Raw genomic sequence first — 23,947 nt, 5'->3', positions numbered from 1 at the left:
GGGACACTACTAAAAAATCTTCAAAAGTTCAAGAAAAGTAATCTACTTTATGTATAACAATAAGTCGGGTTTTCCTTCCTGATGCTATAAGACCGGCCACATACTGGACAAAAGTTGTAGAGAATTTAATTTACAACAAATAATGTTAAAAAAAATTATCGGATAAATAGTTTAAGAGATATATCGTAAAAACCATTTCAACAGCTATTTTCAAGATGACACCCCACAAACTTGGTTTTAGCTTCACACTGACCCCCCCTACATATCAAAAAAATAAAATTACGTCCTCTAAAAACGCAAGATTAGGCCTAAAAAATGTAACATTTCAATGGACTATATATGTAATAACAATAGTTATGAAATAAATAATTATGTTTATTTTGTAAAAAGTTTTATCATGTTCATTTTATCGCCTAGAGCATTTTGTTGCCAAGCAAGATCTTTCATATCCCTGTTATGTTATAATCTTTTCGGACTTTTTCTTTTTCAGATTTTTCCCCTTTGAACCAACGAAAATGTACGGCACATGAAAAAATATTATCTATGCATAAATACTTTAAAAATAAATTTATTTCGTGTTGTGTCAAATGGAGTGGTAAAAGAGAGGGGATTGCAACTCTCGATTTTTTCCCCTTGTCCCCATGATTTTTGTACGGCGTTGCGGAATAATGGATTAAAAGCAGTATAGCAATAGTATGACACAGATGCCGTACATGGTCAAATGACCAAATTTACCCCCGGTAACTCTCGAAAATTAAGTAAAAATTCCGACTTTGTGGACCACCATTTTTGTACGGCACTGAGCGGTTTCTTATTATTTTTAATGGATCTATCGATGGGTAAGAATGCCGTATAAAAATATATGACCAAAATTTACCGAGTCTACCTGTACTTTTGAATTCTCATCTGCACTCAGTTGGACAGCTTACAAGTGACGGCATAGTGATGAATCTTATTATTTTATGCTCTTCTGTCGTTCTAGATATGTCCCCTGGTGGTTCAATTGACCCATATTTTTTTCCTATGCCGGCTTGTAGTCTATATGTATTTTTTTACAGAATTTTAAATTTTATACAGAAACAAGTCAAAATCACTATAAAATCGATACGGCCTCTTAACTTTGTTTGATTTTTTAACAAAAACTTTATTTTTGATTTTTTTTTGATCATTAAATCATCATCATTCATCATTCCAGCCTTTCAGGACGTCCACTGCAGGATATAGGCCTCCCCCAAAGATTTCTATGACGACCGATCACCAGCGGCTCCGATGGTTACTCGATCCAATTGTATCATCGTGATCATCATTAAAAATAAATAATCTAACTTAAAATAAAACAAGGAAGTTGAAGGAAAAAAATTACTTCGTTTCATAAATTTTATTGATCGTTCGATTCTATCAATAACACATAGATACACTTAAATAAATTGGCTAATAAGTTAGGTAGCGGCGACAACGAGGCTAGCCCACGACGAGTAGGCCCTCGTCGTTGAAGGTGTGCGGCGGCACCTCGAGGTTGAGCGGCGCCGGGCCCTTGCGGATGCGGCCCGACGCGTCGTAGTGCGAGCCGTGGCACGGGCAGTAGTAGCCGCCGAAGTCGCCCGCGTTGGCGATGGGCACGCAGCCCAGGTGCGTGCACACGCCGATCACCACGAGCCACTCGGGCTGCGTGGTGCGCGCCTCGTCCGCCTCGGGGTCGCGCAGCTCCTGCAGCGGCACCGCCTTCTCCGCCGCGATCTCCTTGGCCGTCCTGCGAGCGTACACACACATCGTTACTGTCAAATTATGTTTGCATGCCAGTATAAATGGCGACTGTGCTGTACTTTCCATAAACTAATAACTTGTGAACCACATTTGAGCAAATAAATATATTTTTATTTACTTTGTGTCCGCGATCTCGCTCGCGTCGACTATCCGAATGAAAAATTGCTCACCTGTGACGAATGAAAAGAGGTTTTCCGCGCCATTTGAACGTGACGGATTTGCCCTCGGGGATCTCGGCGAGTTTGATTTCGATCTTAGCCAAGGCCAAGACGTCGGCTGCGGCCGCCATCGAAGACACGAATTGCGTCACTACAGACTTGGCGGCGTAAGCTCCGGCCACGCTTCCCGCTGAAAATTATATAAATAATCTATAATATTATAATGTAATTATTTCAAATAAGAGGCATTACTTTTATCTGGGCCTAGCTGTGTCCAGCGGTTTCACACGCGTAATTGAGTTTTTGATTTTATCCTTATGTTCCTGTAAATATCAGAATAAAAAGTAGCCTTAGTTATTGCTATATCAGCTACTTTTCAGTAAAGGACCCGTCAAGATCGGTCCAGCCGTTTGAGCCGGATCGGTTAAGCCAGAACAAACAGACAGACGGACAAAAAACTTAAAAATTATAAATTTGGTACATGTACCGTGTTTATATCCATACGCATTTAGTAAAAAGCGGTAATTTTAATATTAAAAACAGACACTCCAATTTTAATTAGTGGTATGGTAAAGATTAGTCTATTAATAGGGGAGCCCAAGAGGGGCATTACAGATTTGAGACATTATTTACATTACAATTTAAAAATTAAAATACAACAGTAAAACCAGAGCTGTAGGCGTAGTTTCGACACATTAGTCGGTAATTATCGACAACTAATTTATAGTCCCGTCTTCAGCATTGCTGAAGACGGGACTATAGATTATTGCTGAATCAGCAATGAAAATGATGTCGCTTAATACCTCTCCCTAATTTGATGGAAGTATACAATGGATACATATTTGTTTATAATTTTTATTCTTCACAAAACTTTCCGTAATGCGCCAAAATATTTATATGATAATAGCCTTGTAGTAATGCATTTTTATCTAAATTAATAACATCATTATTTCAATCCCGTAGATATATGAAAAATAAATAAAATATAGATTTCATGGACTTGGAAAATCATTTCTTTGCAACACATTCGAATATTGTCAAAACAAATTATTCTTTGACATTGTCAATCGTTATGATACCGACGTTTGATCTCGACAAGATCTCGAAGGCCCTTCTCCCATTACGCTACCGGTATCCTCCACGTCCGCGACTAGTTTAATTGGTCGCTTTTGCGTCGCGTTTCGCGCGTAGGTATCTCTTCGGTAGAAAGATAAAAAATTCTTATCATCATGTTGTAGTTCTCGTGCGGCTATAAAAACTACAATTTATGTTTCTTTCAATATATGAATGAATCCAGTACTTCCTACTTTTACGTCGTCACTGGAATCGCTCGACATAGCGTCCGTCTACAAAAACGAGGCACAATAATGATGAATGGTTTGTGTGGATTTGTAGATACGGTTGATAATGTCGGAAAAATTATAGATTACTAGCGGTCCGCCCCGGCTTCGCCCGTGGTACATAATATTTACGTTTTCTCTATATAAGAACCATCCTCGTACTTCAAAGAATATAATAAAAAAAGAATTGTCGAAATCGGTTCAGCCGTTCTCGAGTTATGCGCTTACCAACACATTTTGCGATTCATTTTTATATATGTACTAGCGGTCCGCCCCGGCTTCGCCCGTGGTACATATTTACGGTTTCTCTACATAAAAACCATCCTCGTACTTCAAGGAATATAATAAAAAAAGAATTATCTAAATCGGTTCAGCCGTTCTCGAGTTATGCGCTTACCAACACATTTTGCGATTCATTTTTACATATAAGATAAGATTATAATTTTATAATAAAAAAGATATTTCAAACTTCCGATGCTACATGATTTAACGCAATATTGTTTTCTCTTATTTAATGTTATTGCAATTAAAATAAAATAAACAAATAATGTTTTATTTTTAAGATGGTTTCAAAATTTTATTGAAAATGTTAAGAAACCTCTTATATTATATTAAATAAATATTAAAATATGTAGTGTACTGCTGTCTGCATCTATTCAGCCTAAATTATTGCATTCATATTCGATTAATTTTTTGTGAACTTCTAGGCTAATAAAATTATACAGAAGAATACAAATAAAAAACGATCGAATTAAGAAAAAAAATTATTAGAAAAAATTAATTTAACAGTTTATATAACAGCGTAGTTGAAAATTTGGCTCAAAACCATCATCTCTCATCAACATAATTCTATTAACTTGTTCATCTGTAAATTATAAAATTTATAGATAAATATTTATATTTAACACATAAATAATTACCCGTGAACCGCTTCCGTCCGTTTCTATAATGTCTTAAAGATTTCTAGAAAGGCTTCGAATTGAGCAGAATTATCTTGTAGAGCTTTTAGAGTCTTTTGGTTAGAATTTTATTGCACTTCACAAATAACAAAATATTACTAAACTAAAACTAATAGCTTTAACTATATAAAAACACTAGCAATGCCCTGCGGTTTCACCCACATAGATAGCGATATCGTGACAGTGAAAAGTCTACTATAGGTCGGACTATAGGTTTAATAATTAATTTTTAATCACATGAAAATCACCTTCACCCCGTCCCGCACTACGCGGTACGCCTGCTCATTGTATTAAGACGATACACAAAAAAAAATCCACTGCCTGGCGGGCGGAGTCTAATAGCTCGCTATCGCGAACGCGGGTGTGCGCGAAGTCATTCTTGCAAACTCGCCGCGCTGCCGCTGGCCGACTCGGGACAATCATGTATGGAGTCGTCATACAGTTATAATATTGTTATACATTTATTTAATTGTTGATTCATTGGTTTTATTTTCATGCTTATAAACAAATAATCTTCTTTTTAACAACTACTTAGACATTATTAATAATTATTATTATTTCGTAATGTTTACTTTATTACAAAATAATACAGGTTATAAATAATCTTTAAAATAACAAAAAATATTGTTACTCTGAAAAAATGAAATGGTACTCAATAACGCGGACTACTGAATTGATTTAGATAGAATTTGATGCTGACGTAGATATTACATCATGCCCAGAAATGAAAGGTACTATTTCTGAAAGAAGTTATAAACCCTAATTCTTCTCAGTCAAAGTCAAGAGTGGAAGATATCACTAATACAGTAAAACTGATGCGAAACTTTGGATGTTAATTTGTATATTTTTTTGTTAGTTGTTACTTAATCACGTCAGGACTACATTACCAATTTTGATAAAATATAGCTAATTGCCTGGATTTACACATAGGATACTTTTTATCCGAACTGAACACTTCTGTGGGATAAAACATGATTCACGATATAACCTAATTCCACGCGGGCAAAGCCGCGGTCGGAATGATATTTTTTTAAATAAAAATATTGTTTAAAAAAAAACACAAAATATATTGACGCATGTATTTATTTTTTGCACTCTATTATAATAATTCTAATTATTCATTACAAATAATCAAAATAAAATAGCCAGAACAAAGTTAGGCCCTGGTAGGGTAGGTAGGCAGGTACAGCAATGTGAGACGAACACTGGCTTATTTATACCAATAATAATGTATTATAAACATTAAATTAAGTTTACTTTCTAACAACAAAAAAACATAATATTAGCTAATGTGAACACGAATCAACCAATCATCATTCATCTCACAACAATGAAATGTGCACACAAATATTCATCCAAATCGGTTCATGTGATTAGGAGGAGTGACTGCAGCGCCATCTTCCGGGCCCAATTGTGTTTCCAGATCACCCAGGAACTCAATTTAATATACTTACACAAAATTTTTCGAAATGAAAACTCACATTACTATGTAAATATGAATATAAACCTGTTTTAGTACTAAGCAATTTCCCGCACAGGTGTAGTAAGTATAAATGAAATAAATATCAACATCAAATTCTTTATACAACATACTTATCTACCACCTACTAAGAAATGTAATTCTTGAAATTTTTTCGTATTTTTTTTAAATATAATACTACTCCAATGAGCTCCTGTTCCATATTACGTCCGCCATACTTCCACTAAGTTCACCATGATTTTTTATTTCTTTGCACTTTGTTGCTTTTTGTTAAAAATGGAATCATGCGATAAAAGCAGTAGAGCGTTGATAACATACATTTTTGACTGATTAAAGGTACTTACGAAGGAGTGGGTTCACATTGTGAACAATCAGTGGGTTTATTTTCCTTCTGGATTCCGGATTTCTGAAAAGATTATCTATGCTATAAATGAAACAACCTTACACATTCGTTATGTACTTAAAACAGGGGTACATATCAAACATCGTCTATAATACAATTATCATCAAATTTAAAATAAAACCAACTTACTTCATTAATTTGTTCCAATTGTAAGCATTCTTTTTCCTCCAACCTTTATGTTTCTTCTTCTTATTTTCTTTATTGTCCCCATTTGTCTTATCGTGTTGTCACCCTTTGTTACGATTGCGCGAGCGACACAAGTTCCCCGTGTGACGGCCGTAGCGGGAATGACTCGTGCAGCGATCGGGGTAGGAAGGTGCAGGGCGGCTCTCGCTATATTGGCTGGTCGCGCGCTAATTTCAAGTATTTCTTGTTTATTTCAAAACCATCGCATATTTCAAAATTCTAAATCGGTAGACGTATAGGTTGTATATTTTATAGTTAATATCCAAAAAGTCGTAACTTTACGTTTGTTATTTTGAAGATGCCAGAGATTAAAAAAAAATAACAATGAGAACTTTGTATTTTTTTTCTATCGAGAAAATATCATGGAATCATGTTTCTAAAACGGTAGACGTATTGTGTTACTATTGAACTTTCTTGTCAAGAATTTTCATCACGACAACTTTAATAATATAAAAATTACGAAGGTTTAAAAAGGGCCGTAAATGTTAGAAAAATTAATTCATCACCTTAAACAGTATACCTACTATTTTCTGTAGATTGACACTTTTAAAAATTCGTTATATCTTTTGAATGGAATATCCAATTTTTTAAATTTAAAAAGTATTTTGCTGGTATTGAAACAGTCTATAATAAAACATCATTTAATGGGATAAGGATTAATATATGTGTATGGATAACATGGTTTGATAATATTATCAGGGTAAATTTCTTGGAAAAACAACACAAAATTTTTTAGGTCCATACTATAGTTACTGAACATCGTTAGTTACCGACCGATTTCGGTCGAGATCGATGTCGATTAATGTGTCGAGACTACAGGGGCAGTTCGTATTTGTGAGTGCGCTCAGAGGACCCGATAGAAAATGATAAAATCCACCATTCTTTATGATTGCGCTCAAATCGTCAGATTAGCGAAATTGGGACCCATAATCTTATAATACCCCCCTCTACACACACACGCACACACAAATTAAATAAAAAAATAATAAAAACATTTCATTATTTTTTTTATTAAAAATGTTAATTTTTCTGACCAAGGTGGAAACTTGGATAATAAGGATCATCATTTCTAGTCAGAAAACTATAAATTTTGACTAAACTTGGTCATTTTTTTTACAAAAAATTAATTATAAATGATCAGTGTTGTCAGCATTTATATTATTTTACCGCGAATTAACCCGGAAATTGAGAGTAGCAGAAGAAACCATTAATAATTTGGAAAATCCAAAAGTGCACGCCTCATAATTTTTTTTAATAATTATTTATTAATTAAGTATTATTTTTGTTTATTTAATAACAATTAAACCACATCGAATCAGACTCTGAAAAATGAAAGGGTTCTATTCCTGAGCATACTCAAGCATAAGAGAAAAAAAAAGACTCGATTAGTAAAGTATTTCGGTCGCTATCGTGTTAACAAGAAAATCCTCCGCACATACAGACACACGGACGTCCAAGACAGAACTTTTTTAAACTGTTTTTTAACTAGTTTAAATAACAAAAATGACATCAAAAATATCATGAATGTTAAAAATTGTGTTTTTTCTTAATATGTGTGTGTATGTATTATCTTACAAGTGCAATGTATGATACATAAAGACATTTTAAGTTTGAAAAATCAGATGTTTTGCGCGAAGTGACAGTAGTACCTACCTCAACGCTTCGCTTATGAGGCGTGCAAAAATAATAAAAAGGCATTAAGATGTCGCACTTGCATTGACCAACAGACGCCGGGCGCTCTGTTCTATAACCCCCCCTCCCTCCATTCTGCCGGGGAGCAGACACTGGCTACCAGGCGATTTGGGCTTAGGTGGACGAGTACAACATTCGAACCAAATTTCGTTGCTTTACTCAAAAATGAATACCTTTCCATACAAGCATGCCCATAAGAAAACGGGACTATTATACAGGTGTATGGGATGATGGAATGATGGATATATTCATTGGTATTAACAGTAGTTTTAAAGATTACGATTGATTTTAAATAGTAATAATTTATGTTAATAATTAAATTAAGGAGTATGATTTTATTATAATTATTTATTTGGCGAGCCGCCTCTGGCTGAGATTAGCGCGTACAAACAAACAAACTCTTCAGCTTTATAATATAAGTATAGATATAAGTATTTACAATAAACTTGGTAACGATTGGCACAACTGAAAGATGTGACACCCGGGGCGCTCTATAGCTTGCCAATGTATACTAATAATATCCTAAGTCATGGAGTATGCAAAATACAAATATTTAATGCGCTGGAGTTTTTCCATGTCAATGATTTTTTTTTCTTATTTTAAAGATAGATTTTTTTTCTCCCTGCTAAAAGTCTTTATTAATTACAGGACCTTCTTTTCTCACTATCACCTAATGTAGCAATTCCTGTGATGTTCAAGTAAATACACATTCAACATCCCCTTCTATAATCAAAATTGAGTTTGATTCGCTGGAGGACAGAAACATGCCATCCCAACGCCTAAGATTTATATTTCCAATTTCCTTTTAGGGGTTCAAAACCCAAAAAAATTATTGTGATATTATTTTAACAGGTATGTATTATGTAATCACTATATTCACTAAAACATTGGTTTTTCATTAATTATCTAATAGAGAAAATTGTGATAGATTTTGGGTTTGTTGGATTTGTCTCCAATTGGCTTAGAGTAGCTTTATTTGATTGGCTTTTAGCTATAAATTTTTGTATGCTTGTTATTTCATAATCTACTATTTGAGAAATATAATATTTTGTATTTATAAATATTTTAAATGCAACTTTGTAAGAATCTTCGGATGAAAACCTGTTCAAGCGTATTTACAAAACATTGAATTTTTGTTGTGTATTAAGAGATATGATTAATTTAAATCCAGTATGAAATAAACAGTCAAAGTGAATACACGTATTTTTTCTTCAATATCCCTCTGCTGAGCTAATTTGAACCTTAACACAATAAACATAATATGGACCATCGATGCCGGATTATATTGAATGGAGGGATTAGCGAGCTCGACCAGCGAAGACAAAAGACGACATTCCTGATAACACGGGTGTTCTTCGCATCGGTATTGTGCAGTTTTTACAAGTTGTAAACAAGTTAGGGCGGCTTGCGCAACATTTGGTCTAAACAAAATTTAGTTATTTATGCGTTTATCTTGCTAAATATGTTTAGCCTAAATACAATTAAAAAGGTCTTGCCCATGTCCGTTTGGATGGTAATTTAACTAATCGTAGTTAGGGAGTCGGTAAAGCAGTTTCTTGCGTTCCTTTTTACGTTTTCGTGCGTTGTACCCATGTTGTACACTTGACTTAGAGCAAAATGGTTGCATTTCTTAAAAAAAAAATTCGTGAAATGGACCGACGAGCTTTCATTAATAATAAGTACATTTCCTTACTTGTTGCTGGTTTTTAAATGTGGGGCTATTTGCTGTTACAAAATTGTAGTGGTTTCTTTCGTTAGACGAAACCTTCTGAAGAATTTGTCGTCCGAATACATTCCAAATAAGTCTGCTCTCTCAAACAATTCCCTCGGTCTGTTGATATATTCTATAATCTCCTCATCGTCGTCATAATACAATTCCCACAAATCTATCTTACAAACTTCCTACCGAACTCTTAAATCTTTTATAAAATAATAGTAAACTTCTATAACCTCAAAATGATGACGCGCGATTGACTACTAAACGTATTTAGCGACGCTAAATAGCCATCTTTGGGTAATGGGTATTTAACTTTGACAGTTCGATAAACGTGATTAGCGCCAAAATTTTTGTTGTGCAAGACGCTAATTATAATTAGCAGACTAAATGCGTTTACGTCGCTTTTAAACGGTATTTAACGACGATGCGCAAGCCGCCCTTAGAATTGAATAATTACGTTTTATAACATTTGTGAAGATTGATTATTGGAAAATTTTACTTACTATTTACGAATATAAAAAATGTCGCCGCCTACTGTGGAACAAAGTGGATATTTAAGTACATTGGAAGACTTAGCTAGTACTTTACAAAAAACACAAACGAACTTAAAGAAGTGTCCTAAGCAGCGATTAACGGAAGGTTATATCACAGCGCGATTGCAGACGATTTAAGAGTATTGGGCATCGTTTAAGCAAGCTCACAACGGTCTTGTTAAGTGTACGCCACGGGAACAGAAGGGAATATTGACATACTTCCTGAACGAAGAATATTATTTATATGAAGATTTGTATCTCAACTTAGAAGCCGATTTACGGGATTTATTAATTAAATTGAAACAACCGAATCAACCCGCTCCGCCGTGTGATATGTCAATAACATGCGTAGAAGGTCAACAATCGTTTTCTAAGTTACCCAGGATACAATTACCAACTTTTTCATGAAGACTGGCCCACTTATCAAGATTTATTTAAAGCGCTCGTTCATGACACTTCATTAGGGGATGTACAGAAATTACATTATTTGAAAACAAGTGTTTGTGGTGAAGCTGAGATGTTGTTAAGAAATATACCTATTACCGGGTCGAATTATAAACAAGCGTGGGATACATTAAAGGGACGATTTGGAAACAAAAAGATGATCGTTACTTCTATTTTAAAAAGATTATTTAACCAAAAGAAAGTAGTGAACCAGTCTGCAAGTCAAATTAAAGCAATATTAGATACAACAACAGAGTGCATACAGAGCCTTAACCCATTGACCACCGAGCGGCCCGATCGGGCCGAGACACAATAGATTTTCTATTGTGACACAATAGATTTTCTATTGTGACACAATAGATTTTCTATTGTGTCTGTGATCCGAGGACTGACGGATTAATAATTTGAATATTAACACCGATTCTTGGGATCCTATAATAATATTTCTGGTGGGGCAGAAGTTGGATACAGAGTCGTTAAAGGACTGGGAGGAACTTACACACAAGGATGGAAGTGATGAACTATCTACATGGTTAGAACTGAAGAAGTTTCTTGAAGCTAAGTTTCGTACACTTGAACTTGTCACGCCAGTAACAACATCTACTAGGGAGAAATCTTCAACTTATAAGTCACATCACGCCACAGTCGAAGACGGCCGCCGGGATATTTATCAAACACCACATGTTCGTGTTTCACCGGTATCATGTACTTATTGCAACAGTGAGCACTACATATTCAACTGCAAGGAATTTGTGAATCAGTCGGTTGATGCGCGACAAGAGTTTGTGAATAAGAATTATTTATGTTACAATTGCCTTCAACCGAATCATAATGTATACCGATGTAAACAAAGGAAACCATGTCGAGTTTGCGGAAGAAAACATCATTCACTTTTACATAAGGTTAGACTGACACATACGGACGAAGATGAACAACCACAACCAGAACAAAACATTACAACAGCACACTTCTCTAATCTCTAGAGAACAACCCGATCAACAAGTATTGTTAGCGACAGCACAAGTTATGGTTAAAGCGAAGAACGGTTACACACACATGCTTCGTGCTTTAATTGATCAGGGATCAGAGGCAACATTCGTTTCTGCGAGAGCAGCGGCACTTTTGGGTTGCACAAAATCCAAAATCAACGGTGTAGTCTCAGGAGTGGGAGAAGGAAATCGTATACAAATACAACATCTAGTCGATCTCGCAGTTTCGTCACGATGGAAAGAATTATAATAAAATTCGCACACCATGTGCAGTTCAATCCAACTTGAGAGATAGGATAGTTTAAACATGTAGGTACCACGGGCGAAGCCGGGGACACAAAATTGATTTGCTTACCTCCAGCGATGAGATATGTGAACGATTGACGGCCATCAATATGCTTTTCAGCCTTGACCGTCGGGTCCAGGGTCTCTTTACGGCGATATGCCGAGAAGTCGGGGATTGAGACATCCGAATGCGCAAATCGAACTTGGGTTGGCACTGAAATTGACATGTGTTATGTAACAATATTTTAAACCAATTTAGTTTGTAAAGATAATATTAGTTATATTTAATTATACTCACATTTGTTACTTTGTTTCACTTTCAAGCTCTGAATCGGTAAAGAACCATGTAAAGATTGCACGGTAGAAGTGTTGGGCAAAGCTTGGGCGACCAATTTGTCAGCAGGAGTTGCGACTGCTACCACGGGCTTGAGTCCATTCGTGAGGACATTGGATGTAGCTTTGAAATAGGGGGCTAAATGTCCAGCGCGCACTACCGAAGTCATTTTGGTTTGAAAAGATATACGCAATAAAAATTGCTTTCGATCTTTACGTAAAGATGGGAAAGATCTCCAAGGTTGAAGACTGAAGTTACAAATTTCAATGCGATATTTAACTGTCAAATGTCAATGTCAATTGTCATTGTTGTTATATGTCATACATGACAAATTTAAGTGTCAGCTTGGATTCTTCCATTTTTGATTATGAAAAATTTCAACCACATTTTTCAACTAAAGGGAAATTTTATAGAGATATCCAGCCCTCAATTCCACGTAAGCCCTGATTTTTCCGTTTCCCTAATATAGACAAGCCTACTGTTTCCACCATTTGCCGTCTCCGTTTAGGTCACAATAATGAAACCACTCCTATTCATTTATTTAAAATTCATGTTCGTGACCATTCTCTCTGTGAGTGTGGTATATACACCAGGGTAGATAATTTTTGAAACAAAAAAAAAATCGCAGTGGGATAAAACCCATGAGGGTATTTCTTTAGAAACTTGCGGCACGAATTTAGGGAGGAGGGAAGGGAAGGGAGGGGGGAGGTAAGGGGAGACCCCCTATAAAGTGGGGGGGGGGTGCAGAAACACCCCCTTCTATTTTTTTTTTGAGATTGTATTTATAAATGTAGAAATATATCAAAGATTATGGGCTTTCTTGACTGTGTAGGGGCTTGTTATGTGCGGGTGTAATAAAAGATGTAATAACTATACGCAAAGGTTATATTTCGTTAACTACATAATAGCTGTGTTTTACCTGAAAATAAAACACATATTAAATACTTACCTATATTTGAAGCTTACTTATTGAGAAGGCACCTAGCTTTTTCCGCCTATTTTTCCCTCTCTTTCCGTTGTATATATGCTATCTCTCTCGCACACCTCTCCACAAGCCCCCCTAGTCAAGTGGCTTTCTGTTAGCGTAGCGTTCAATAGAATAGACTACGAATGTATGAGATTGACGTAAGCTGTAGATAAACGTAGCTACAGCTTACGTCAATCTCATACATTCGTAGTCTATTCTATTGAACGCTACGCTAACAGAAAGCCACTTGACTAGGGGGGCAGGTGGCGGGGCGCTCGATAATGTGCGGGCGCTGGATGTTTTTTCATTGAGTCGAAATCCACAACAGGTGGACGTTAAGTGTAAGCTTCAAAATATAGGTAAGTATTTAATATGTGTTTTATTTTCAGGTAAAACACAGCTATTAAACACTTGACCGTAATTTGAAGCTTACTTATTGAGACCCGTTTGTTACCCACCTGGTGTAGAATATATGGACGCCAATGTGAATTTGAAAACATAAGTAATTACTTATTTCTTTATTTGAAAGAGTAAGGTGTGCAGATAGTATACCTACCAATAAATCACACAAATTTTTATATTATATAATATATTAACAATCCCAGATGAAAAGTTAATCAAATAAGAACCAAAAAGTTAATCATAATGATTAAAAGTATTACAACTTATGAGATTGGTTCAAGTGTACCTTAGTTAACCTTTTGGGCTTGAAAAGTTAAAGTTACTACAATTTCCACTATCTTAAGCGTAAATCTGCGAAAGCGCCAGTAACGACTTTCAATTAAGCATTTAGATGTTACTTACAAAATGAAGCAAAAGCTGATCCCGACGAGGCAAAAATACCTCAAACTCAAACCTTTATTTATTCAATTAGAACTCTGCAGAAGCACAATTGAATCATCTTAACATAAAATTACCACCTGTCTCAACTCACACCAGTGTTGCCAATTTGGCATAATTTATGCTAAATTTAGCATATTTTTACATTGTTTAGCATTTTTATTTGTTGTCTAGCATATAGCTTATTTTTTAGCATATAAAATAGTTATATAATAAAAGTTAAACCATGAAACCAACTACAGTTTTGCTACCTTGCATACGTAAATTTAGTCGACATTTCATGAGACATAGGTGGTAACACTATGCCAACATAGAACATAGACAAAGGTAATCTTTAAGGCGGGCCAACACGTTAGGCATGTGCCGTAAGCTTAGCGAACGTGTGGGTCCGCCTTTAGGTCAAACGCTCTAAATTCGGGGATTCCCCTACAAATGAAATGTAATATACCATAGACAAACATCATTCATGGTCTTCCTTTTTCTTGTGAAAATTTAAACAGGAGTACAAAATATATACTTTATTAGTTTACTTTGTAAATAAAAGTTCTTACAAATTAAACAGTACACTCGTCAGTGCTACGTGCATTATCAATAGATTAGTGGTTAATATGCCACCTAAATACAGTCAGCATTACCGGGAAGAGTGGGAGCAAATGCAGGATTTCAAGGATTGGTTACAGCCAGTCGAAAATGATTCGATGAAGGCCTATTGTAAGTACTGTAAGTGCGAAATGATTGCAAAAATCCATTGTTTAAAGTTACATATCTTATCAACGAAGCATAAAAAATTTTTAGCAAAATATTTAGCTTAATTATAAATCCTTTAGCAAAATTTTGGCAAAATTTTAACAGCCATTTAGCAAATTTTATGTTAGTCTTGCTGGCAACACTGACTCACACAGTTTTAACCCAACCTGCTACAAGCAGACAAGAAGAGACCTTGGTCCTTACTTTTGGGATCAGAAATAAATTTAAAAAGGTCACCCCTTGAATAAGGCAATAAAATATCAAAACAGGTAAACCGTTTTAATTATAATACAGATTTTTAACATCCAACCAAACCGTGCGATATCTATTAATGTTTAGAGCCAACGCCACCGATCATAATCTAAACATGGCTAGTACTTTCAGTACAATGCATGAATTATTTATTTAAAACTGATAGGTCATAAACTCTGTACTGAAAACAAAAATATACTGAACTCAAGAGACTAAAATGATAAGGAGCTTATCTGTGTCCCAAAACTGCAATTACTACAGCCAAGTACGTTACTTCTAATCAATTCGGTTTTAAGATATAATTATGATTTACATCAGAACTTATATACCGAAAGCCTCGGGACTACATAACGTGACTTATTTATAATAATAGTGTTTGTACATGACACTAGGCAGTCAACAGCTATATGAACGTCAGATAGGAAAAGAGCCTTTATCCAGTCAGTAACAAAGGATTTTAACTATAGGTACTTATTCTAAAACAAACAACTACTACTAGCTACTCCGTATGACTTTTGGGTAGACGGAGGCAAATAGGGTTTTTATTCCAACTATATCATTTGATATTTTGAAAATGTACTCCACATTTTCATACCGTCAGAGTCATTTTGCAGATTATAGTGGTGCGGCACTGAACACTGTCTATTAGTTGGCTGGTGCTGCTGACCGGGCCTCCAGTTCCGCTTTCCAGAATACCTTCACCCTTCTAGGTGCTACTACTACTGAAATAGCGGTACTCTATCGCGTCGTTCAGGTCTGTAACTGACAGGATTTCTCATATTATTGTAACAACCCTCGCTCGTTCTAACGAGAACAAATTATCGCCAAGGAATTCTGCTGCAGGATAATGGCAAGAGAGATTATAAGCTTAACTATGCATTATTATGTTCAGGAATATGGTAGATTTTGAATACTATCGTCGTCTGAAAGTATCTCCTTTCGATTAACTTCATTAAGGATGCAGATCTGATCCCATCTTTGTTCCGTAAGAATGCTTCGACAGTCTAAACGTTACACTGGACAAAGAAAATTGCCCTAAATATAGTCGGTTGTTCCAAAATCCGTAATATGGCTAGCCTACCTTGCTAGCCCTTGATTGTAACTGCTACCAATGGAGGCATTGGTCTTGTGTTGTCCGCAGTTGTGCGAGTGCAAAAATGAAGAACTGAACTCGTGGGGAGCTATGTCAAATGAATCTGTGTTAAGATTATGACAGTATATGACAGTCGGCTGTGGATGCGAAGACAGGACATTACTTTATTCATCCGTAAACACGCGAGGCAGCCACGGACAGCGATATAGCAAGAACTAAACTAGCAAAGTTTAGTTCGCTTACCAGACTTTGTCATGTTTTAAATGCAGTAGGTATATCCTCTGTATAGCATTGCATTTATGACTATTGATAAACTTAATTCACCCGTAAACACGAGAAGCAGACACGGATAGCGATATAGCAAGAACTAAACCAGCAAAGTTTAGTTCGCTTACCAGACTTATATTTTAAAAGCCGTATAGTCTGTACTGCATTTCATTTATTGCTCCCCCCCCCCTCAAAGCAAAGAAATGAGAAGTCATTTGGCAGAGCTTTCTCGTTAAGGGTAGGGGTTCCAAGTAATATCTAATAATAAGAGGCTTTTGTTTGGAAAGATTGACTTTCCGTTATTTATCCTCTATCCTATGTAACTCAACAGTCAGTATTCTCAGCATTCGTTGAGTACTTAAACGTTTTACGTTTATAGTTGTATATAACTTTATTATACAATATAATAATCCTGGTGGGATGACAAGAAACTTGTCTAACAAACGATTATCCTAATCCCTCAGCGATTTATTGTTTGAGCCCTGAAGAAAAATCTCATGGGTGCAATAATGAGGTTTAAATGGGTTGAAAAAACGAGTCAAATAAATTGCCTACAAGACCGGGCAACTAAAATAGGCCTATGAGAGGTCAACTATACGTAATCAATCGTCATTTGTTACATTCAATCGCTTTGCGATTAAAAAATCTCTTCCGATGTTTTTACATGAAAATTGGTTGGCTAGTGCCATTGAATTACGATACCAAACATACCGTTGACACAAGGCTTGGTGACAATCCTCGAAACCACCGCCACAAATCATCTGCGAGATGATATTTGATCCGACTCGCCTTCCTTTGTTGTGAATAGGCTTTGCATTGGTAAATACGATTTGTTCAATTCCAATTTCCATAATTGGTAAACCAATGGTGGTTTCCTGATTCCTGAAGCGTAAACTTTTAGGATACGAATGTGGATACGAAGTATCAATTTCATGCGCCCATTATTTAACGTCTCTAACCTTTATTGTATTTATTAGGTCATATTACTATACTACCCACTGTGAAGTAGATTTCAAAACCTTTTTCTACCTACCTTAGAAGAGTGAAGATCCGATACGGTCATATCCAAAACTTCTTTCGTTGGTCCTCGTTGACGAAAGCAAATATCTATGATCATTTTAATGATCAATCCTTTGTATATTTGCACCAATCGCCATCAAAGCCCCGCGAGGGCTGATATATTCCCCGTGGAGACGGTTGCTATCAAAGCCCCGCGAGGGCTGATATATATTTGCACCATGTCTCCGTGAGGTACTGTTGTAATCAAAGCCCCGCGAGGGCTGATATATATTTGCACCATGTCTCCGTGAGGTACTGTTGTAATCAAAGCCCCGCGAGGGCTGATATATATTTGCACCATGTAGTGTTGCCGCTCGATAGTCCACTATCGATAGTCTATCGATTAACTATCGATAGTTGGGGAAAAGCAATAGTATCGATAGCACTATCGATACTATCGATAGTGTCGATACTATCGATAGTATCGATAGTTCTATAAGCGTAAATACTATCGACACATAGCAATACCATCGATAGTATCGATACTATCGAAGCTCAATATCGAACGAACTATCGATACTATCGATAGTGTCGATACTATCGAAGCTCAATATCGAACGAACTATCGATACTATCGATAGTGTCGATACTATCGATAATATCGTCCCATCGATAGTGACCTTTTTCTCGATAGTATTGCTTTATCAATAATATTATAGTGGATGACAGAGAACTAGATGTTTGGTTATAATACTTTTCAAGTTATCTATTGGCGCTTTGTACAATCCATTTTTTTAGTTTGTTAATTCGTAATCCAATAAGCCCATTGACTGACCCATTATACCAAGAAATCGTGAACAATACTATTGCACAATTTACTACTATCGATAGCTCAAAACTATCGATAGTATCAGTACTATCGATAGTATCGATTGTAGTTGCAATATTCAGTAGCAATAGTATCGATACTATCGACAGTATCGATAGTATAGCAACTATTGGCAATCAATACTATCGATTTTATCGATACTATTGCAGTTCATCAATAGTATTCCATGATTGACGCTATCGATAGTATCGATAGTATCGATAATATCGATACTATCGATAGTGCTATCGATATTCTGACTTATTTTCAAGGTCAACTATCGATAGTCAAACTATCGATAGTTCGGCAACACTAGCACCATGTTTCCGTGAGGTACTGTTGTAATCAAAGCCCCGCGAGGGCTGATATATATTTGCACCATTTCTCCGTGAGGGACGGTTGTAATCAAAGCCCCGCGAGGGCTGATATATATTTGCACAATCTTTTCCGTGAGGGACGGTTGTAATCAAAGCCCCGCGAGGGCCGATATATATTTGCACCATTTCCCTGCGAGCGACAGCTGCGCGAGGGATGTTTGTAACTAGAAATAAGTAGGGCCTGCCAAAAAATGCTTAAGAGACACCCTGCGAGGGTGGATTTGACCTGGCTAACCCCTGCGAGGAGTAGTGGCCACATTTATGTATTCTGCTTCGAGCAAGAATACACCTTAGTGCTAATATAAAATTAGCAGTAAATAATCATTTAAATAATATAGCAATTAACAAAGTCCTTTAACTTATTTTCCAATGTTAGCGACAACTGTCCAGGATGAATTAATAAGAATTGATTTGACAATGGTAATTAATTATTATGTTTATATAAAAAAGAACTAACTATTTAATAAATTCATAATTCAAATCAATTCACTAAATTTTAAAATGAACTTCGATTCATATTTATTTTTGTTCATGCAATCGATGTAACATTTAGTTGCTTTATATCCGTTAACATTCCTTACGAACGCAACCATACCGTCGTAGGACGTTATATTTTAACTGCACAAAATAATCTCCACTCACCCGCAATTTTTTACTTTTTGTCAAGGTGTACAAGTTTATAATATTATTCTAAAACGTTAGAAGTGAATTGTAAATCCTTTGAAATAAGTGTATCTAAATCTAATTTATATTAAGGTATCTCGATAATTATATTATACGATAACCCTTTCAGCACAAGTTCAGTAAACCAAAGAATTTAATTGTAAAATTTTGGTACTTACTCGTTTTAACAAAAAAGTTGCATCATTTGAAACATAGGAAACGTAATTTTCAATCAAATTAGCCGTGTGTAATATGTCTATTTTCACATAAAAACGGATCAGAATAATACTCATAAAAGGACACGTATAGACTACGGATAGTTTTGAATGTGTGGTAGTTACATTCATGGTACGTATCTACTATACATGAGCGAAGTCCATCATTCAGTTGAGCGGTAACTCCCGTACGATTTATAAAATAATATCACAACATGTTCTGACATGTCGTGACTTCTTGGAGCTGACTCATCTCGTTCGATAATTTTTAGTAATAAACTATGATAGGAATTCCGAACCGTTCCTAGCGATAACGTCAATGTAATAAAGTCCACGTGTTTTCCACGAAAAATTCACTTGTAACATTGTAATAAAAACACATTATTAATTATTAAAAATGAAATAAAATATTAAAAATATCTATATACAAGAGAGGGTATTTGATATATCTAGTAATATCAAATAATCACAAAAGTAATATGTATTAACGATTCGAGTAAAGCCGAACGGTAACACCGTTAAAATAGCTTTACTCACAGTATTAAAAATTCAAATATTAATTAGTACATATTGCATAATGAAATATTTCAAAAGAAAAGTTACTATTTCAAGTAAAATGTAACGGTTGTATCGTTAATTTTAAATATCTTTATTCATGCTATTAAGTATTTAAGCATATTGAAAAATAAACTATTGCTGAAGGATTCATTAAAAAACCTCAGCATTTTTATTTTATTTATTTATTTATTTATAGATGCACCAACAGTAACTCAATTTGTAACATTATATAAGTAATCGTACATAAAGTCTTAATCTAAATTGGCTACTAATTACAGGTACATACAGCATTACTTGAGAATTGGATTGAATTAAGTATTTAATTTAAATAATTATACACAGAAAAAAAAATGTCAGATATAGAGCAATGTGAAAACAATATTGTCAAAAATAATTATAGGAATTCAATTACATTTTTACAGGAATTCAATAACAGTGTCCATAGAGATAATTTTGATAATTTTGTTCTTGAAGGACCAAAATGAGTCGTGAAAGATGTCAACATCATTATTTATATTAATCTTATTGAAAGCACGCATTAGTCTGTTCATGGGGCTATACTTCTTTAAGTTTGTACGAGACGAAGAGGCAGAAAAGGTATTAACTATCGCATAACGTGGGATTGAACGGGGAACAGTTAAATTAATATAAGTTAAAAGATTGGTGTTTAGATTGCCATTTACGATTTTATGCAAAGTATAAAGATCCAAAAGGTGACGACGATTTTCCAAAGAAATAAGTTTGAAATGCTCTAACCTATCATTGTATGGGGCCCTATAGTTGATGTGAGCATCCTTAAAAGCTAAAAATTTTGTGAATGCCTTTTGTACTTTTTCTATTCGTGCAATGTGTCGTTGATAGTGAGGGTTCCATATTGCACTAGCATATTCCAGCACACTGCGGACGAGAGAATTGAATAAAATAACCAAAGGCGCAGTTCTGTGAAAATCCTTAGTATTCCTTTTGATAAAACCCAACATACGCCATGCTTTTGAAATAATATCCTCAAAGTGATGTGAGAAAGTAAGTTTAGAGTCAAAGTATACACCCAAATCGCGAGCAACAGATACTTCCTTGATAAGTTCCATGTTAATGTAATAATCTGAATTCAATTTTTTAATTTTTCTAGAGAATTTAATATGTAAACACTTGTCAACATTAATTTCCATCCTATTATCAATACACCATTTATGAACAGCATTTATGTCTTGTTGAAGTAAAAATGCATCTGCTAAACTATTTACCGTCCTGTACAATTTTAAATCATCTGCAAAAATTGCACATTGACTATATTTTACACAGTCTGAAATATCATTAATAAAAATCAAGAAAAGGGCCGGGCCTAGATGCGAGCCCTGAGGGACACCAGAAGTTGCAACAAATTCATGGGACGTATAACCCCCCACGGTAACTCTTTGTATTCTATTGTGAAGATAAGAACGAAACCAATCCAAAAGACGCCCGTGGAATCCATAATTTTTTAATTTTTGTAAGAGAGTGAAATGATCCACCCTATCGAAAGCACTACTAAAGTCAGTGTATACAGCATCTACTTCACTGCCAATGTCGAGATTATTGCAGATGTAAAAAGCATAATGTAGCAAGTTTGAGACCGTTGAGCGGTTTTTACAAAAACCGTGTTGAAAATCGTTAATTAGATTATTGAAGTATGCTGTATGGCATAATAGTGGAAAGCACCAAGCGTTCAAATACTTTAGAAAACGTGTTCAATATAGATATAGGACGGTAATTTTTGGTGTCATTCTTATCTCCTTTTTTGTGAATAGGTATAACATTAGCAAGTTTCCATTGTTTAGGAAAGAGTGAAGAATCAAGAGATTTTTGAAATATAATTTTCAGAGGAAGTGACAGATTTGTGTATGTTCTAGTTATAAACAAGGGTGGTACACCATCAGGCCCGGCACCTTTACTATAATCAAGAGATTGGAGTAATTTTGCTATATGGTCCTGACTCAAGGCGATATTGTGGATAGAGAATTGGGGATACTTATCCTCAGTATCAGAAATAAAATTCTTATCACTCTTGGAATAAATCGACTCAAAATGAGAAGCGAAAAGTTTGCAAATACCCTGCCCCGTATCAGACGTTACATTGCCTAGTTTCATTTCGGATGGAATATTTGATGAACAACCTTTTCGGTTATTTATAAACGCCCAAAATTTCTTAGGGTTTTGTATAATAGATGACTCAATACTAGAAATGTATTCCTTGTAACGGATCTTAATTAGATCGCTTATCCTTTTGTTTAAGATACCTACCTCTAGCTTGTCCCTCGGATTGTGATATATTTTTAGCCTCTTGCGAATTTTTTCCTTCTCAGATATTAGTTTCTTAAGGTCAGTTGTATACCAAATTGGGTATTTATTACTTTTAATAATCCGTTTGGGTACATGAGCATCAATAGTTTTATAGATAATTTTATAAAATTTAGAAACCATGATATTGACATCATCACAAGGCAAAAGTTCCTGTTCCCATTCAATTTTAGACAGTTCAGAGTTAATAACACTGAAATCGGCTTTAAAAAAGTTGTGAATTTCAAGCGGTTTGTGTCTCAAATAATTACATGTAATCGAAGCTATTTTTATACAGATTGCGGGGTGGTAAGGATCTAGTTTTGATAAGGGATTTTAAATAAAGTCCAACGATTATACCGTTGACTTTAAAGATTTTTACTCATTTTTAAGTAAAATATCATAAGAATAGATTAAAAATAACTCACTGTACCGATCCGACGGGATACACTTTTTAACACTTTTAGCACTTGCTTTAAGCAATACTTAATACTTAATAGCACCAAGGTTGTAGTCTTGTAGACAACCTTCTCGCGGCGGAAGCTAGACGCCAATGAAAAAACATCCAGCGCCCGCACATTATCGAGCGCCCCGCCACCTGGTGGAGAGGTGTGCGAGAGAGATAGCATATAAAACGGAAAGAGAGGGAAAAATAGGCGGAAAAAGCTAGGTGCCTTCTCAATAAGTAAGCTTCAAATTACGGTCAAGTGTTTAATATAATTATGTTAACGCGTGGCTGTATTACGTATTGAAATACTGATATAATATTTCTTAGACGTCATCTTCACTCGACCAAAGTCGGTACAAGAATGACTCGCAACTGCAGACGACCGTTATTTATAGGACGACTATTCGAGTGGCGTGACTGCAGTGCAGTCAGCGCAGGTGTTATTTGTGTTGTTTTGATCGTTATTTTGAATATGACATGTAATATTATTATTATTTGATAATTTGATTATTAATACTTTTATCCATTCGATTATTATTAAAATAATTAATTAAGTTCATCAATTGATTTACTTTTAAAATATAATTTTATCTTTAAATTAAACGCGCTAACATATATTTATTCGTATGTAATTAATATTCGACCTATGCGACCAACCCGCGTCCCGACAAGCCCGTAACTGTCCATGCATAGCACACAAACCGTTTATATATACGAGTTACCGTGTGAACACAGTATTACCATATTTACTACAGTAGTGCGACGAATGTACTTGTGCAGAGAAACGGAGGGGAACTGGCGGGGGTCGGGCGACGCGGGCCGCGTAAGGCAAACACGCTTAGTTTGCTTTACCAAGCGCGAAAGGACGACGCAGTCGTATTTTTTGTGTAATAATTTTATTATACATAGGTTTTACTTACATATTCTATTATGGCGCGCACAAACTGTTCCGTTTACGGATGTAAATCTACATTGAAATCCCAGAAGGAAACAATATTTCAGAAAGATTGTATTAATTGTATCTGTTGAATTAAAATCAAAGCTATGTATATG

The 23,947-nt window shown here is 35.3% G+C and overlaps 1 protein-coding gene across 1 annotated transcript; it reads right to left on the bottom strand.

Annotated features, from left to right (window-relative positions):
• Positions 1–1,363: 1,363 nt before the first annotated feature.
• On the bottom strand, positions 1,364–12,557 carry LOC149910029 (cytochrome b-c1 complex subunit Rieske, mitochondrial-like). The gene is made up of 4 exons (XM_090109875.1): positions 12,249–12,557; positions 12,021–12,164; positions 1,935–2,112; positions 1,364–1,750 (listed from the first exon to the last, which is right to left on the bottom strand). The coding sequence occupies exons 1-4, from the start codon at positions 12,451–12,453 to the stop codon at positions 1,462–1,464; spliced, it is 816 nt and encodes a 271-aa protein (XP_089966001.1). The 5' UTR covers positions 12,454–12,557; the 3' UTR covers positions 1,364–1,461.
• Between the last annotated feature and the right edge of the window lie 11,390 nt (positions 12,558–23,947).

This window comes from Colias eurytheme, chromosome 2 (genome assembly GCF_061535395.1).
Source record: "Colias eurytheme isolate Ceu_HAF_F1 chromosome 2, ilColEury1 Martin Lab GWU primary, whole genome shotgun sequence".
In the NCBI taxonomy this organism is placed as follows: domain Eukaryota; kingdom Metazoa; phylum Arthropoda; class Insecta; order Lepidoptera; family Pieridae; genus Colias; species Colias eurytheme.
The sequence above is the reverse complement of the archived record's forward strand: the minus strand, read 5'-3'. Positions and strand labels throughout refer to the sequence as shown.

Coding starts and splice junctions, on each gene's coding strand:
- LOC149910029 (XM_090109875.1), bottom strand. CDS start 12,453: ATGACTTCGGTAGTGCGCGCTGGACATTTAGCCCCCTATTTCAAAGCT. Junction 12,165..12,248: donor AGTGAAACAAAGTAACAAAT/GTGAGTATAATT, acceptor TGTCAATTTCAG/TGCCAACCCAAGTTCGATTT. Junction 2,113..12,020: donor CACATATCTCATCGCTGGAG/GTAAGCAAATCA, acceptor TATAATTTTCAG/CGGGAAGCGTGGCCGGAGCT.